The 16,197-nt window shown below is 38.7% G+C and overlaps 2 protein-coding genes across 4 annotated transcripts in view; both read right to left on the bottom strand.

Annotated features, from left to right (window-relative positions):
* Positions 1-4,291, bottom strand: part of LOC107387988 (transient receptor potential cation channel subfamily M member 4) — a 39,184-nt gene extending 34,893 nt beyond the window's left edge. Inside the window, exons 1-4 of the mRNA XM_015963290.3 lie at positions 3,767-4,291; positions 2,790-2,851; positions 2,529-2,706; positions 2,109-2,289 (exon numbers count right to left, since the gene is read on the bottom strand). Coding sequence (XP_015818776.3) covers positions 2,109-2,289; positions 2,529-2,706; positions 2,790-2,851; positions 3,767-3,814 — 469 coding nt within the window. The 5' untranslated portion in view covers positions 3,815-4,291. The remainder of the gene's footprint in view (positions 1-2,108; positions 2,290-2,528; positions 2,707-2,789; positions 2,852-3,766) is intronic.
* Positions 4,292-4,729: 438 nt separating this feature from the next.
* Positions 4,730-16,197, bottom strand: part of LOC107387989 (transient receptor potential cation channel subfamily M member 4) — a 51,530-nt gene continuing 40,062 nt past the window's right edge. Inside the window, exons 16-28 of one of the 3 annotated variants that reach the window (XR_001573257.3) lie at positions 14,171-14,283; positions 13,981-14,082; positions 13,765-13,814; positions 13,436-13,674; positions 10,553-10,668; positions 9,237-9,369; positions 8,974-9,148; positions 7,481-7,646; positions 7,208-7,389; positions 6,870-7,002; positions 6,722-6,794; positions 5,821-5,994; positions 4,730-5,746 (exon numbers count right to left, since the gene is read on the bottom strand). Coding sequence is in view for 2 of the 3 variants with exons in the window: in XM_054749179.2 (XP_054605154.1) it covers positions 5,902-5,994; positions 6,722-6,794; positions 6,870-7,002; positions 7,208-7,389; positions 7,481-7,646; positions 8,974-9,148; positions 9,237-9,369; positions 10,553-10,668; positions 13,436-13,674; positions 13,765-13,814; positions 13,981-14,082; positions 14,171-14,283 (1,575 nt within the window). In the remaining variant the exon portion in view is untranslated. Of the gene's footprint in view, positions 5,995-6,721; positions 6,795-6,869; positions 7,003-7,207; positions 7,390-7,480; positions 7,647-8,973; positions 9,149-9,236; positions 9,370-10,552; positions 10,669-13,435; positions 13,675-13,764; positions 13,815-13,980; positions 14,083-14,170; positions 14,284-16,197 lie in introns of all 3 variants that reach the window. The other 2 variants (XM_054749179.2, XM_015963291.3) reach the window with 2 other exon arrangements.

The raw sequence follows: 16,197 nt of genomic DNA, 5'->3' as shown, positions 1-16,197 counted from the left end.
CAGTTGTATTGCTGTTCATAAATATGCAATGCCCTCTCTTTAAATAAAGGACTAAATCAATATTAAATAAATATAATGAGACTTACTTTTTAAATTGTGTTTATGTTTATTAAATTAAAAATTTAAGTGAGTTACTACCCGCCATCGAAACTGCAACTACTAAGCAACTAACCAACAATAGATAACTTCTTTGGATCTAAAACAAACATTTGAAATTAGTTGACTTACTTTTAAACTTGAAAATTGTCCTCAAAATATCTGCCAGCTTCTGATCCGCCGTCCATTTGAAAATAACACTGTGTCTTCTGGGTAATTTTTGATCAAGGCTAGGCTACAAGATACCTCCCGTGTATCCTCGCTCAGCTAGCTAAACGGCTAACAAATGGAAAACACACGCCTCGGTAGAACATGAACATTGGAACATGTCTTGGCGGTTCCCGATGACTTATCTCCTAGGCAACAGGGCGGGGCCAAGACATCAAGGCAAGGTTCCTTGGCATTGAGAAACACCCACAGCCTCGCACGGAAGCCAGTTGGCCATGCGGGTGGGCTACCCCAGTCCCCGGAGCCCCTTCATAGCTGTACCATTACACCCCTAGTAACAATGTCAGTGTAAGATGGACTCCAGAGCAATGAGAAATGTTGTTCCTGCAACTTGATGAAGAAAAACTCCACAATTAATATTTCTCTTTAAAAGGTTTTAACTAAATGTCTACAGTTCAAGTTTCTGTAATCAGACCATGCTGTGTGGAAACACGAATTAGTGTGTGCACCTATGAGTGATTGAGTGTTGAGCGTGATTTGTTTTGAGAACATTCAGTGACCTGTATCCCTGTGTGGCGCCTGCTCTGCGTAAAACTGTCAAGAGGAAATGGATATTGTTGCACAAAATTAGAGTCAGACCCTTAAAGTCTTCAAGCCATGTAGGGAAATGTGGTTTTAAAGATTATTCTGAATTTTAAATATTTTCCCATGGGACACACAAATAGAGGGACCTTAATTAGATCAGTTCTAGAAAAATTTTAAAACTTAAGCAATAAAATAGTTCCAATGCCTTTGCATTCTTAAAGGGATATTCCACTCAAAGGTGAAATTTTGTCTGTTGACATATTTGCCAGAGTTAGATAACTGGGGAAAAACGATTTGCAACCAGCCTAGTCATTCGCCTGACCTGGTTGTACTACTTTAGCTTAGCATAGAACACTGAGTGAATGGATCCAACTAGCATTATGTTACTCATTATTTTCACTTGCAGTCAGTATGACTATTTAGGTCATCAAGCAAAATTGGGATTACTATTGAGTGATTTTGAGGACTTTTCACTCACATTGCTAGTATGATTCATTCACTTACTGTGTTTTATGATAAGCTAAACCTAAAGACATACAGGGTTGGGGTTAAACTGAACAGACTTGCTTTCCTAACATGACCGCAGAAGTTGCGGTCATGTGAGGCAAGTCTGTTCAATTTAACCATTTTCTTTCACCAAGGAAGGACAGTGTCCTCGTAAGCAAGGCGCCTGGCCTAGCATTACATCGCCTTGCTGGGCCAGGCGCCTTGACATTGAGAAGCACTCACTGTTTTCGGACTAAGCCACATTTAGGATGTTCCATGAGGTAAAGTTTTATGTTACACACGTTTCAAAATAAATGTATAATGAGCCTTTTATTTTTTCTATTGTGTGTATTGGTTGAATTAAATATGTAAGCGAGTTAGTACCTGCTAGCCATCCTAGCCATCATAGATAACTGCTTTGGATCTAAAATACATATCAGCTCATCAGCCTGATAGCTACAGTTAGCTGACTTACAATTAAACTGGAAATTTGCCCCCGAAGTAGCTGCTGGCTGCTGATTCGCCATCCTTTTGAAAATACTGCGCTGTATTCTGGGAAATGTATGACCAAGGCCAGGCTACGAGACACCTCCCGTGTGTCCTTGCTCAGCTAGCTAAACGGCTAACAAACGGAGAAGCCTCGGTAGAACATGAACATTGGAGGTTCCTGATGACGTATCTCCTATAGGCAACCAGGGCGGGACCAAGGCATCAAGGCAAGGTTCCTAGACATTGAGAAACACCCTGTGGCTCAGCTTTCATGCTGTGCTTACCTGCTCTTTGTGAAGCTTTTACAAGTCCCTGCCTGATGACCTCACGCACCCAGGTCTTCACCTTTGACCTGCCATCTCCTCCCACAACAGAAACCACCAGGTTTGGAGAAGGAAGACCCCAATTGTTCATCATCATATCGTAGACACTAGATGGTTGGGTGTCACATGACAGACGCAGAAACTGAATCACATAAGAGATAAATAGTGTCACAAGTAAACTAATATCTGTTAGCATTGAAGATCAAGTAAGCAAACATAAACAATGTGTAAATTTATGATGAGTGTTTTCTCAAGTGTAACAGTAGGTCAGAGATTACACAGATTAGAAATAATGACTTCTGCAGAAAGCTCTCTTGATAATAAACTCCAATTATTAACTAATTCTGAGATTATTGTGGAGATCATCAGAAAAGCACCCACATGGCTGTGTCTCTTGCTGGTTCCAGTAAATTGCACCTCTCCAAAAGCATCAGTCGGGTATTCAGACGAGTGCTGGGCGCTGTCCCAGTGGTTCACTATGGCTGTGCTAAAGCAGTCCCCAAGAGCCACAGAGCTGTGGTCGACTCTCCTATTTCCACACTGACACAGCGCTCCATTACTGATAGAAGTAGAGAAAATAAGAGTGAGAGAGTCTGATCAACTTCTTACAACCATTTCACACAGAATCATGAAAAGCAGTACCTGGAAGAATCCTCTACAAAGGTGGAGCACACTCTCTTCTTGAATATCTTGGGAAACCAGCTCTGGAAACATTTCCAACAGATTTATAAACAGAAACATATGATGGATGTTTAAATATCCTGTCTTACCCTTTTGTTCACAAGGCAGAGTGTGGAAAAACTCATAAGTTATATATTTTACTCAAAGAAAACCCTGCTCTAAAGCCTTGAAACCAAACACCAGAATGACACTGATGACTACAGATACAGCTCAGGTTTCTAACTAGGCGTACTGATGACATGAATCCGATGATTACCAACATGACAAAGAAGCCCACCCAAACCAGGAAGAGGAATTTTTCACACTTTGTTGTGTTTTAAATCATCTCTTTCTTATAATATTGCAAAATGTGAAAGATTAATATCCCACTGATCACGTTAATAGCCTTTAGCTTTGTTGCAGCTCCCTGTAGGGTACATTTTCGGCTCACACAGATGCTTCTAACTTTCTGCCCGTTGTTCACAAATGCAGAACTGCTCATTCTGCGTAGGTCGTCGATTTATTACATTATCTTCTCAGTCTTCCTGTTTAAAACTGCAGAGTTCCTGCTGTAACAACAGTGCATAGTTCTGCATGGGCATGGCATGACTTGAATGTGACGGTCTGCTCAGTGCGTGCAGCGCGGAACACACTGTACAGCGACAAAGGAATGGAACGCACCCCACCGATGACCTCTTAGCGCTCTTACGTCACGAGACGGACCTTTTTAGCCGCACTTAAGATATCTAGAAGCTGTTTGTTTCCAAAAGCCTCCAGCTGTGTGTAAGAAGTTACACCAGCGACAACACGCCTAGCTGCACGGTGACATTAGAAACAACATTGCTTCACTGTTGGACATCTTCCATTTCCTCCATACGTGTTTCACTGTCTGCTGTAGCGTTACTATGTCATCACAATACACTAATATCATTATTATTGTTGTTAAAAACCATACCTACCTGGTCTTTGTCAGATGCTTTGCCTTTTTCTCCTCCCGCGTCCACCATTGTCTAATTTCCTCCTGATTCTGAAACAATAATCAAGGTTCAAGCTGCTTTCTGTCCATTTTCCACGACTAACTTCTCATTTCCTGATTGTGGAGATGTAAGGTACAGCCCAGAGGTGAGGGCGTGGTTTCAAACAGACAGACTGCAGATAAAACAGGTGCAACTTCAACGCATTTCACCCGAAATATGCATGGCTGCTGGTATTTTACATTACGTGAGCTGCTGCTGTTAAAAAGAGGCACGCCGAGTCTGTCTGACAGATGTAGAGACTTTCCTGTCAAGTCCCGAGTCAAGTCCATTTATTTGCTGAAACCATAGACTGTACATACTGAAACAAGCAGGAAATGAAACTGATTATAAACAAAGTGCTGCTGCATTTAGCAGAACAAGATCAAACCCAGAACAAAGAATGATTTATGATTTCCGTCCATGTCGTGTCCCTTTTGAGCTAAAATATCAAATATGCTCAAGTCATCATCAAGTCAACAGGTGCAAGTTGATTCAAGTTGCAAGTCATTGGCGTTCCAAGTCTAAGTCAAGTCGTAAGTCTTTATAGCATTTATCAAGTCAAGTCAGAAGTCATTAAAACAATGACTCGAGTCTGACTTGAGTCCAAGTCATGTGACTCAAGTCCACACCTCTGGCCATCACTGCACGCATGGTACCTTCTCTTATATGTATGAAAGAGCACTGGGCTGCAAGGCAATGACTGCCTGAATTTAAAAAGTGACATAGTGGAGATGATGCTGACAGCAAGATGATGAGTTTTGATTTTCCTCACCTGACTAACAAAATAACCTCAAGGCTAGTTTGTGCAAATCTTTCTGCATTTCTTTGTATTTTTTATCATTCATCTGCAGGGAAATATTAGTTCGATGTCATATTAGGATAGAAATGAGAACACTTCATTTAAAGTCCCATCACCTTTGCATTTTATTTACACATTCAAGCCAAAAGAATTAAAATGAGTACATCAAGCAGAGAAATGAACACTGGTTAAATCTGAAATGTGTTGATAATATTGTTGGTGGTTGTATTTAAATTTACATTTTACTGGAACACCTTGATGACTTATCTCAAAAGCCCTGAGTGTCAGATTTCCCAGCACTGAGGACTGAAAACAAGAAGCATGGTGGACTCAGATCGAAGGAAGGAAGGAGAGAACCGTGAACTTTTAATTTTTGTTATAACGTTAGCTACTTGATTTGTTTTGGGCAGATGCATGGGGGGGATTGCTGTTTTCTGTTTCTCCTGTTTTTCTAACTGTACTTGACATTTACTGAAACACCAATAAAAGTTAAAAAATAAAATAAAATGGCATTTTATGGGGCCAAAAAATCTCAAAACATTTAACATAAAGTTCTCCATCTCTATGAAAATTTGATAAATATTAGTACATCCAAATTTCACATGATTCCCTCGTAAGAATATTTCCCCATCAGCTGCAAGAAAGTGATTTTATTTTCCTCGCACCTTTTTTCCCTCATCTTACAGATTTTAATGGAAAAGACAATAATTACAAAGTCTGTAATAGCTGTGTAGCTACTACACAATATTTGTCTTCTGCTTGTAACACTTTACTCCTACATTTGAATTACATGAAATATATACTGCCTGTAGTTGATGTGTGGGGTATTTGTCTTCAACAGTAAATCACATGACATATTTAGTGGTTTGATACAGTTACATGTGGAAAATAAACACCTGCTTTGGGCATTTCAATAGAATAGCATACACTCAGTTCTATTCAGAGTTGTAATGTTTGTTTGTACTTTTATCAGTTCTGTTTAAACCTAGCAATACTGTCATTTACTGAATCTGTCAGATACACAATGCTCTGTTTTTTCCCCTTTTGTATTTTTATAAAACTTTCACAGCCTTGAATCATCCCGCGGGCGGGGTCCGGATAAACTGGAAGATCTGGGAGGCCATCTGGGGAAAGAAACAATTCAAGAGTAAACGTTCATGAATGCTTATTTAGACATCTCTTGATAAATCCAACACACCAAACAAGCTAAGCTACTGGGATGACAGGCCTTTTTACTCAATATGTGTTTGCCCTGATTTTTCAGCTTCTGGAAAATTCCTCATGACAATGGTGGCGGTCGGGGAGGTTTGAAAGTGCTGCTTTGCGCTAAAGTCTCCACAGTCCATCTATGTGCATTTGAACAGTATTTCATCTGAAAAGGAGATCAACAAAAACTGTTTAGTTCATCTGTAATACACATGAAACAAATCTGTTTTTTTTGCTCTTGTGGGTCATATAAACAGAGTTTTTAAATATAAGTATAAATTAAATATAATTTTCCATCAGAATAAGTAGTGCAAGCATATTTCATAATTTCACATTTAACGTTGTGGTTGACTGATGTATGAGTTTTGTTATAGTGAGTAAACACGACATATCCTTTTCTGGATTTTGTTTTGAATGTGTATGAAAACTTCATACGTGCTTATGTGTGTTAATTAAAAGGGGAAACAACATAAACTGCTAAATTTGCTATGATGAAATAAAAAAATCTACCTGTCAGCATTAATAAAATTCAGGCACTCCGAGATGTCATCAACATTTGAAAGAAAATAATTATTTTGATAATTTCCTTAAAAAAACTCTATTTTCACCTCAACATGTGCCCCTGTGCGATGGTTTCATGTCTTTTCTAATCTAATATCACAAAGAATGATCTTTGCTTTGTATTTGCTTTCTGAGCTAATCTTCTACATTGACTATGCACACATCCTGTTTTACACAGAATGTGTTGAAGACAAAAATGTTGAATTCAGTAATTGAGATCAATTTTAAAAAATGACACAAACTCCTAAAAAAGATGCATTGTATTACTACATGCATTTGTAGTGTCAAACCCCTTGACCCCAAAAGAAAAAGAACATTAGAGTGTTTTTTACCTCATTCTCTAGAGCTCTGAGTCTGTGGTCGATGTCTCTGATTTCAGATAAATATTTCACAACACCATCCAGTCTGAAGTAAAAAAAAATACCACAAGGTTACAGTAGAAAAAAGGCTCTTGTGTGTGCTACAGACAGCGTGACTCACTTGGCAGATATCTGTTTGAGTCTCTCCGAGTCACTACTTTTCTGGATTTTGTTTTGAGCAGTCAGGACGTCCTCCTTCTGGATGGTTTCCCACGTCAGTAACCTGTTTGATGCTTTTTGGCTCAACTGCAAGACTAATCAAAGAGGTAGTTTACTGATGTAAAAGTCTGTCGTTTGTGTATTTAATGCAAAAACCACAAAAACCAAAATATGGAAAGTTAAATTAACAGCATCGAGTGACTGATCTAATTAGTTTAGCCAACAAAAAACATTCTGAAGAACTGTCAAATGTAATCTTAATTCCTCAGTTTAAATCAAGACTTAATTCAAAATACTAACCAAAATGTTTAATCTTGACCGAGGGAACTTTGCGGATGATCCTCCTGATGAAAAGGTTGATGTGTGAGAGGATGATGAAAGGAGGGGCTAGTGATGGCCGTGAATGATACTGGACCACCAGGTTGTAGCGCTGGAACTTCCAGTAGATGTCACTGTTACCATGCACTTTACTGAAGGTGTGGCTGTGCGGATGCAGACGGATTATACAATCTGAAAATCAGTTTTTAAATGTAGCATAACAACTTATACACACTGTTGTCTTGGCTGACCTACCTAAACATGGCAATGAGCAGGTTGATGAGCAGGATGTTGGTAACGAGGAGATAAATGGCCAACAGAATAACCACCAGCCAGTTATTGTACAGCAGTCTGCATGGCTCTGCACCCTCCTCAATCAACGTTATGTTGTCTGTGCACTTCGGAACCCAATCCCTCCCAACTGGAATGAATAAAGACACAAGAAAATGAAGGAAAAGCAATGTTTTCTTCCCTTTGCATTCAGGAAAGTTAGTTTTAACTAGAACATTTCTGCATTTGGGGCCATGCACCATCTGGAGCTCGCTTACGATGATCAGTGGAACAGAATCACTCTTTACAGTGATATTGCATAAAGATTACTCTAATACCAAGAAGATTCTGATTTAACACCTGTGTACACATCTAAGTTAAAATACTAATAAACTCACTGGGGCTGGGTGGCCTTTCATTGATCCTGTAAAGGGTCATTGGATGGATGTACTTCCTGAGGCAGCTGAAGAAATTCAACCTGCCAGAACAGTCGATGAACAGCTCTACACTGCAGTCATCGAGTCCATCCTCATGTCTTTAATCAACGTATGCTGGAGCCACCACCAGGGACAACAAGAAGCTTCAAATGTGTTGTACGTTCTGCTGAGAAGGTCATTGGCTGCAAACTCCCCTTCATACTGAACCTGTACACCTCCAGGACATTGAGGTATGCAGGTCAGGTAACAGCTGACCCGTGTCACCCTGGACACAGTCTTTAGGAGGCTCAGATCCATTCGGACCAGAACCTCTCACCACAGTTTCTTCCCTTCTGCTGTTGGACTCATGAATGACAGACAATCCTAGGGCGGCCCCTCCAGTCGCTTTGTTTCAGTCACATGACCCGGTGTTGTGTTTGCACCTGAACTGGTCTGCTCTGATCAGTATCTACACTGTCTTGTATATAGTAGCTGTTTCTCAAAATATTACCACTTTACATGAATGTTTTGTCATGGTTATATTCTTATTTCCTATATTTACTTATCTCTCATTTTTTGTCTTTCTTCTTGCTCCAAGTACTGCAGCAATTTCCTAATGTTGTGATTTCTCGCACATATGGCAATAAAACTCTTCTGATCTGATCAGATTTTTAGCAGATTCTGGCTCAAGAAAAAGATTTAAAAATTTGAAAAAGTTGCAAAGTATCCCTATAAAATATTTCATGTAGCGCAGGTGACATCCAGTGGGACGGAGGGGAGCAGCCATCAGTTTACTAACACTGTTGAGTGACCCTTTATTTGTAATTTCAAGTAAAAAAAAATAATGTATTGCTGAATTACATTTAGATAAAATTTCAGGTTTTTATTGTTTGTGGTTGATTCAATATTCAATATGGATCTAAGTCAGGTTTTAGGCATCACAGGAGAATAGGTTGTTGGCATTAAGTTTTGGGCACCATCTAATTTATCACAGCAGAGACCCCACTGAGTTAAAAAACAACTGTGAAAAGACAATACAAGTTGCAAAAGAATCCCTCCTACCATCAATTTCCTTTACAAAATCCTCTCCAAACATGAGCAAGTACGGCCTGTAGAAAACTCTACGCAGAATACGACTGAGGTTAGGATCATAGGAGTAAATTAAAGCCTGGCTGGCTACTCCGTACGCCATGATCCACACTCCCAGGAAGAAGAGGAATAAGAAGGCATCCTTCATCTGGACAAGAGAATTTGGTATCTTATTGTTTTTCAAGTATGAACATCAAGTACAACAAGAAAATATTCGGTTTTTAAAATTTTCTCACCATCTTGCCAATGATGATGATTTTTGGTCCCAGTTGTTTGTGAACGGCAAACATGTGAATGAGGCGAAGAGTGAAGACCATGTAGTCCACACATAGGATGTCATGTCCTGCGTCATACGACTGCTCAAACATCCTAAAACACATTAAATTTTAAAAAGTCAAATTGTTCATTCACAAATAAAATAACTTGGAATAAATATGCATTGTCCCTCCACAAATAAACTTAAACACTGGGGGAGAAGACATTTAAAGGTGATGTCAAATATGCAATGTCTGATTTTTAATCATTTTAATTTTTACGGTAAAACAAGTATATTACATGTGAGTTGAAAATCACATCCAATGGGATGCAAAAGTTTGGGCATCCTTGTGAATCTTCAAGATTTTCCTGTATAAATCGTTGGCTGTTACGATAAAATAGTTCAGATAAATATATCATATAGGAGACACACACAGTGATATTCGAGAAGTGAAACAAAGTTTATAGGATTTACAGAAAGGGTGCATTAATGGTTTAAACTAAATTAGGCAGGTGAATAAATGTAGGCACTGCTGTAATTTTATTAATTACAAAAACTTTAGAACAAATTATTGAAACTCAAATTTGGTTTGGTAAGTTCAGTGACCCTTGACCTCCATACACAGGTGAATGATCCAAAATATGAGAAGAGTATTCAAGGGGGGCAATTGTACATTTCCCTCCTCTTTGAATAATCTCTGAAGAGCAGCAACATTGGATCTCAGAACAACTCTCACAGGAGTTGAAAATATTGTTTACTATCATGGTTTATGGGAAGGATACAGAAGGCTGTCTCAGATATTTCAGCTGTCTGTTTCCACAGTTAGGAACATATTGAGGAATAGAAGACCACAGGCACAGTTCAAGTTAAGGCTGGAAGTGGCAGACCAAGAAAAATATCAGATAAACAGAAGAGAAGAATGGTGAGAACAGTCAGAGTGAACCCATAGACCAGCACCAAGGACCTACAACTGGTGACGGAGCAAACGTAGAAGAAAAGCTTTTAGCGCTTCTTCTTGTTGTGGTTTTGAAGACACGTCCAAGTCATTTAGAAAAGATTAAAGAGCTGCAGCGAACTCACTTCAGAATGCAGTTCGGAATGTGTTTAGAATGCAGGTAAAATAAATGTATTAAATAATTTTTTTAATATGGCTGTAACAAAACAAAAAGGGGAAAAATTGAAGCGCCATCAATACTTTCCACATGCACTGTTCAATAAGAGGATTAAGCATTGCTCTGACATGAATGATAGCTTCTATCACTGCTCAGAACCCTTGAAAATATTTGATGCTTCTACCTGCATATTGATCCTGCGATGAATAGTGTTATGGCAATGACATAGCATTTATTCCACACATCCTGAATGTAGCCTCTGAGGTATTGAAGATGAGTTCTTGATTCTAAAAAGAATATCTTTGAAAAGAAAACATGGACAATAAAAAACAATACAAAGGAGATGTAGCTGAATCATTACAAATAGAGAGCAAAGTCTTGTGAAGATCTGCCAATTTGAAGACTACGCTGCAAAAACTGATTTCTAAGAAAGTAGAAGAAAGCCAAATCTTTCAACGCTCTTAAATTTAGCCTAAAAATAAAATATATATTATTTTTTCTAGAAAAAAAACCTTTACTGAAAATAAGGTAAATATTTCTAAATATGATCCAGAGTTTCTTGTTTTGAGTGAAAATTTGTACCAATGGGGTAAGTAAAAGTTGCTTGGCTAGAAATCGTAAACTTAAGAATTTAAATGTAGGGTGTTTAAATCAATTTCCCTCTGGGATTAATAAAGTATTTTTAATTGAATTGAATTGAATTTCTCAATGTCAAGGCAACTGGCCTCGCAAGGCGATGGGTGTGTCCAAATCTATGGGAAGGATGCTTGTAAGAGCGCATTTTGAGGTCGATGACATCACAGCACAGCGACGAGTACTGTCCGAATTCCAAGAATATTCATTCTCGCGTCCTCAAATGCGTCCTCGCTCTGCCCACATTTCGAGAATGGGTTTTGTGGATCCTCACCGAGCAAGGCTATCCCAGCATGCTTTGTGCGCCGGCCGCTAGACTGCACAGATTTACAACAATGGCTGACGGAGCGGGAGAGCAGTTCAGTTTCAAATGTAAGTTTTAAAACAAAATAGCGGTAAAAAAAATTTAAATACATGTTTGGGCTTTTTTCGTTTGTTTTTTATATAAGGTGTAATACCGGGTATCGTTTTTTCATGTATTTTAAGACTAAAAAACACCCCACCGTAAACTAGCTTGAATGTTTAATATGAAAAAAATGGGGGGAAAAAACACCGTAAATTAGCTTGAATCGTATTTAATCCTGTGACTGAACGCCAAATAATAACCAAAACTAGGTTCATATAGATGAAGTTTTAAGAAAAACATATAACTGTCAAAGAGCTTGAATGTTTTTCATTTTATTTTAGGCAGTAAAAAAATAACACCCATCGTTAACTAGATTGATTGTTCTCTAACTGTGACATCGCTAATGTATTTTGTTTTTTGTGCTAGGGACATCAGAACAAACCAGCACCCTCATTAAGCCGAGAGGGCAAAATGAGGAGCTCTTTACAGGAGCCAAAAACTCTGCCACAGTGGCATGGAGGTACAAGAGTAAACCATTTACACATTATGAGTGCAATAGTTCCATTTATGTTCTGCTGTGAAAACTACAGTTTGGCATTATTTTATTAACATAGCTGACATGTTTTCTTTCTTCTCTGGTTCTGTGTATCATCTCTTTAGGATAATCCTGCAGAAGATGGGCCTGCAGGAGAATGTCACCCCAGTGCAGGCCAAGAAAAAATGGGATAACTTCAAAACAAAATATAAAGTATGTACATGTGTGGTACAGGACATTTTCATCTCCACATGTTGATACATTTAATTTGTGTTTATTGCATTTTTTATCAACTATGATTTCTAATTTGACTTTGTTGTTCTACTCATCTCTATCCTCTTATTTTCTTACTCATCTAGAGCCCGTACCTTGAAGGTGCGTCTGCAATTTAATTGTGGCCACAATGTTCTCTGTTGTACAATAACAATAAAGCCTTCTAACTCTAATTCCATTTGTGTTTAGGACTGCAAGTATCCAGGGTCAGGAGAGGGAGTCAGTGGAAAGCCCACTGCTGAAACCTGGCCCTGGTTTGTCCTCATGGACGAGGTGTTGGGACAGAGGCCTTTCACTATGCCTCCTGTCCTTATTGCCTCTGTCTTGTGAGGCCAGGCACCTTGCTTACGAGGACACTGTCCTTCCTTGGTCAAAGAAAACGGTCAAATGGAACAGACTTGCATCACGTGATCGCGGCAGTCACGTAAAGTCACGTGACATGGGAGACAACGTTAGTTTTACGCAAAAAAGTTTCAATATAAATATATAACTAGCCTTTTACTTTTTAAATTGTGTATATATTGGTTAAATGGAATATGTAAGCGAGTTACTACCCGTCACCCACTGAAGCTGCAACTACTAAGCTAACTAACCAACCATAGATAACTTCTTTAGATCTAAAAAAAATTTTTTTTAATTAGTTGAATTACATTTAAACTTGAAATTTGCCACCAAAGTAGCTGCCGGCTTCTGATCCGCCATCCTTTTGAAAATACCGCGATGTATTCTGGGAAATTTTTGACCAAGGCTAGGCTACAAGACACCTCCTGTGTATCCTTGCTCAGCTAGCTAAACGGCTAACAAACGGAGAACACACATCTCGGTAGAACATGAACATTATATGCCTTGAAGGTTCCTGATGACTTATCTCCTAGGCAACCAGAGCAGGACTAAGCCATCAAGGCAAGATTCCTTGGCATTGAGAAACACCCTTAGATTATTTTACTAGTTTTAAGAATTCTAGCCGATTCTTACCCCAATGGCAGAATTTTTTTTACCTCAAAACAAACTTTGAATCATATTTACCTTATTTTAAGTAATTCAATTTTTCTAGAGAAGAGTTCGTTTTCTTGTTCGACTAAAAATAAGATAAAATGTCAAAAATTTTGTTTATTTGTTTTTTACTTTCTTAGAAATCAGTTTTTGCAGTGTGTTTTCAGTCCTTGTTGAGGTGATTTCTCGACAGCATTATGGTAACAAACAACTATAAATGCATAATCAGTACTGATTATTTTAGTATAGAAACTAAAAAAGAATAAATATATAAAGTTTGACGTTACCCGTCTGATCTCTTCACACATAATGGTGAACACCCAGAAGTACAGCAAACACTCTGAGATGGACGGACCAGTGGGTAGTGGAGGCTTGAAGTCAATCAAAAGCACGAATGCATAAAACACCAGAAACAGGAAGTACATCAGGACGTTTCCCAAAAATGAAGTCACTGGTGCAAACCAGAGCTGACGCCAGCGAGACACGATGAACGGGCGTGGTGGTGGTCTGTAAGGTTTTGCTGTGTCTTTATAAAAATAAAAGCAGACACTGTAAATGGTTACTGGTACGAATATCTATAAAATGTTTCAGTGCTTACTTTTCAAACAGAACTCACCACTGAAGGTAGGGACTGTTAAAACGATCCCTCTGTGTGTTTCATCTTCACTGTTGCAACAAGAGATTTTTTGTGAACCATTCCACTCAAATGTGCCTCATTAGAAACTGCGTCAGAAAGTCTAAATTTTAAGTAAAAAGCTACAAAGAGAATGCAACAAAAAAAAAAAAATAGAAAAAGAAACAAATACTGCTCTTTAAATGATAGGAGTATTACAGGTTTTTTAAGTCAGAGAAAGACTTGACAGTTGTCCCATAATGACTGTCAGATGGTCCATCTACATGAAGCTTCTCCTCCTCTTGTTGCCGGTCATCTTGCCTACAGAGTCACATTTTCAATCAAGATTTTAAAAGGAAGAAACTTTAAATCTGAAAATCTGAAAAATGTTTGGGTGCATCTGTTTCACCTAAATGTGATGAAGTTGGTGTAGCAGAGGAAGGGGCAGAAGAAAGTGAGCAGGAGCTTCCACACCTCTGTGTTCCTGTCCATGTCCCCCCACCAGATCTGGGACAGCAGAGCCTGGAAAAAAGAACGTATAGTTTTTGTCAAAGATCAAAAATGGCTTTACAAGTTGTACTAAAAGAAAGACATTTACAAGATTTGTGTAAAAGCTCTGAAAGTTTCCATGGAGTGTGTGGCAGCTTATTTTTTCATTGATCCTATCGTCTAATCTCACAGCTGAAACAAACATCCTTAATAATCTGTGCACAGTGAAGCTGGAGGAGAAGCGGGGTGATGTGGGTGTGTTTGGAGGACTTGGCCAGAAGTTGAGGACAGGCGTTCTGAACCACCTGTAGACGGTTCAGGGAGGTTCTGCTCAGACACGTGAAAAGAGAGTTACAGTAGTCTAAGCATGAGGAGATGAAGGTGTGGAGAACTGTCTCAAGTTCAGAGCAGGACAGAATGGGACTCAGCTTAGCAACGTTCCTGAGATGGAAGAAGGAAGAGCGAACAAGAGAACTGACATGAGAATCCAGGGTGAGAGCTGGGTCAAAGGTCACACCAAGATTCCTGACAGAGGGTTTGGCGTGAGAAGCAAGCTGACCAAGAGAGTCTCTGACTTTGGGACCAGCTTGTCTGGGGCACAGATGAGGATCTCAGTCTTATCTTCATTCAGTTTGTTGGAGCTATTTGGGTAACTTTTTGTTGTTGGTTTTTTTTTAAGTTTATTTTCATTTATTCAAAAATAAAAACAAAACACAAAACAGGTTTGCAAAAACAAAAAATGAAAAAAGGAACAAAGTAGAACATACAATGTGTTTTTTCCCTTTCATTCTCTCTCCTTCATAAATATGTCTATCTCATAGCATCATATAAGCTAAGCCTTTCATTTTTGATATGTTTATTAAAGGTATATATTGTTTTGGTATTCTTGATTTCTATACTTATTTTATTCCACATTTTGACTCCATATATTGATACACAACGTTCCTTTATATTTATCCTATGTTTTGGTATCGTGTGTATTTTTTGCCTTTCAAATCATAACTACTCTTTCTTTCCATAAATCTTATAATCAAATTTGTTGGAAGGTGATTTTTGTCGACTCTATTCATAAATTTCAAAATACTATAATCTAATAGGACATAGTCGATCATGGAAATACGACCTAAGGCATCCTGGTGCAACGAGCACATTTGGACACCTTTAAGCTTTAACGTGGTGTTCACTATGGACAATCCACAATCCATGACGAGCACAGATTTTTAATCTGCACAAAATATTGTAGAGAAGATGTTCTTACACTTCATTAAAACCATAGAATGTGAAATGTCATAAAATATTAAATATCACCTTAATGGATCTTTGAGTAAATTTAACCAGAAGATCTGATCTTTTTATTGCAGGGATTGAGCAACACTTCATATCAACTCCAAGAAAGAGAGAGAGTCAGGTTTAAAAAGTTAAAAGATTTATTTCTAAACAATTTGAACAAGACTAACTTTAAACACTATGTGTATGATGTAACTAAGGTGGAGTAAGACTGAGGATGGTGTGTGTGTGAAATATGTTCAGAACCAGCAAATCCGGAGAGACGATTAGTTCAGCTTCTGATGGGAGTGAAAGGGTGTTTCGCTCTAAGCTTTGATTTGGAGATTATAACACACATTGAGACACCATCTGTCGGTCTCCATACCCCAACCGAAGTCCTCGTTTAGATCCGGAAAGTCGGGGGTCCAGCTTTAGACCCTCTTGGAACCGACACCTGTAGATATGCAGGGGTTGCGGACCCTTCCAGTCTTGAGTTACTCCCAGGTCACGACAGTTTATTGGCATCAGCGAGACCCTGAAGGGTCGTGATGGTTCAGCTTTTATTCTGAAGGAACCGTTACAGCAGGTGGAACATGCAACAGATTTAATCCAGCTTGTCGTTAGGTTCTTTCGGCTTCAAGAGGAACGTTACGGATTGGCCATTCCGACAACTTCTCTAGA

The sequence above is a fragment of the Nothobranchius furzeri genome, chromosome 16 (genome assembly GCF_043380555.1).
Source record: "Nothobranchius furzeri strain GRZ-AD chromosome 16, NfurGRZ-RIMD1, whole genome shotgun sequence".
In the NCBI taxonomy this organism is placed as follows: Eukaryota; Metazoa; Chordata; class Actinopteri; order Cyprinodontiformes; family Nothobranchiidae; genus Nothobranchius; species Nothobranchius furzeri.
This window is presented reverse-complemented; position numbering and strand designations above follow the sequence as displayed.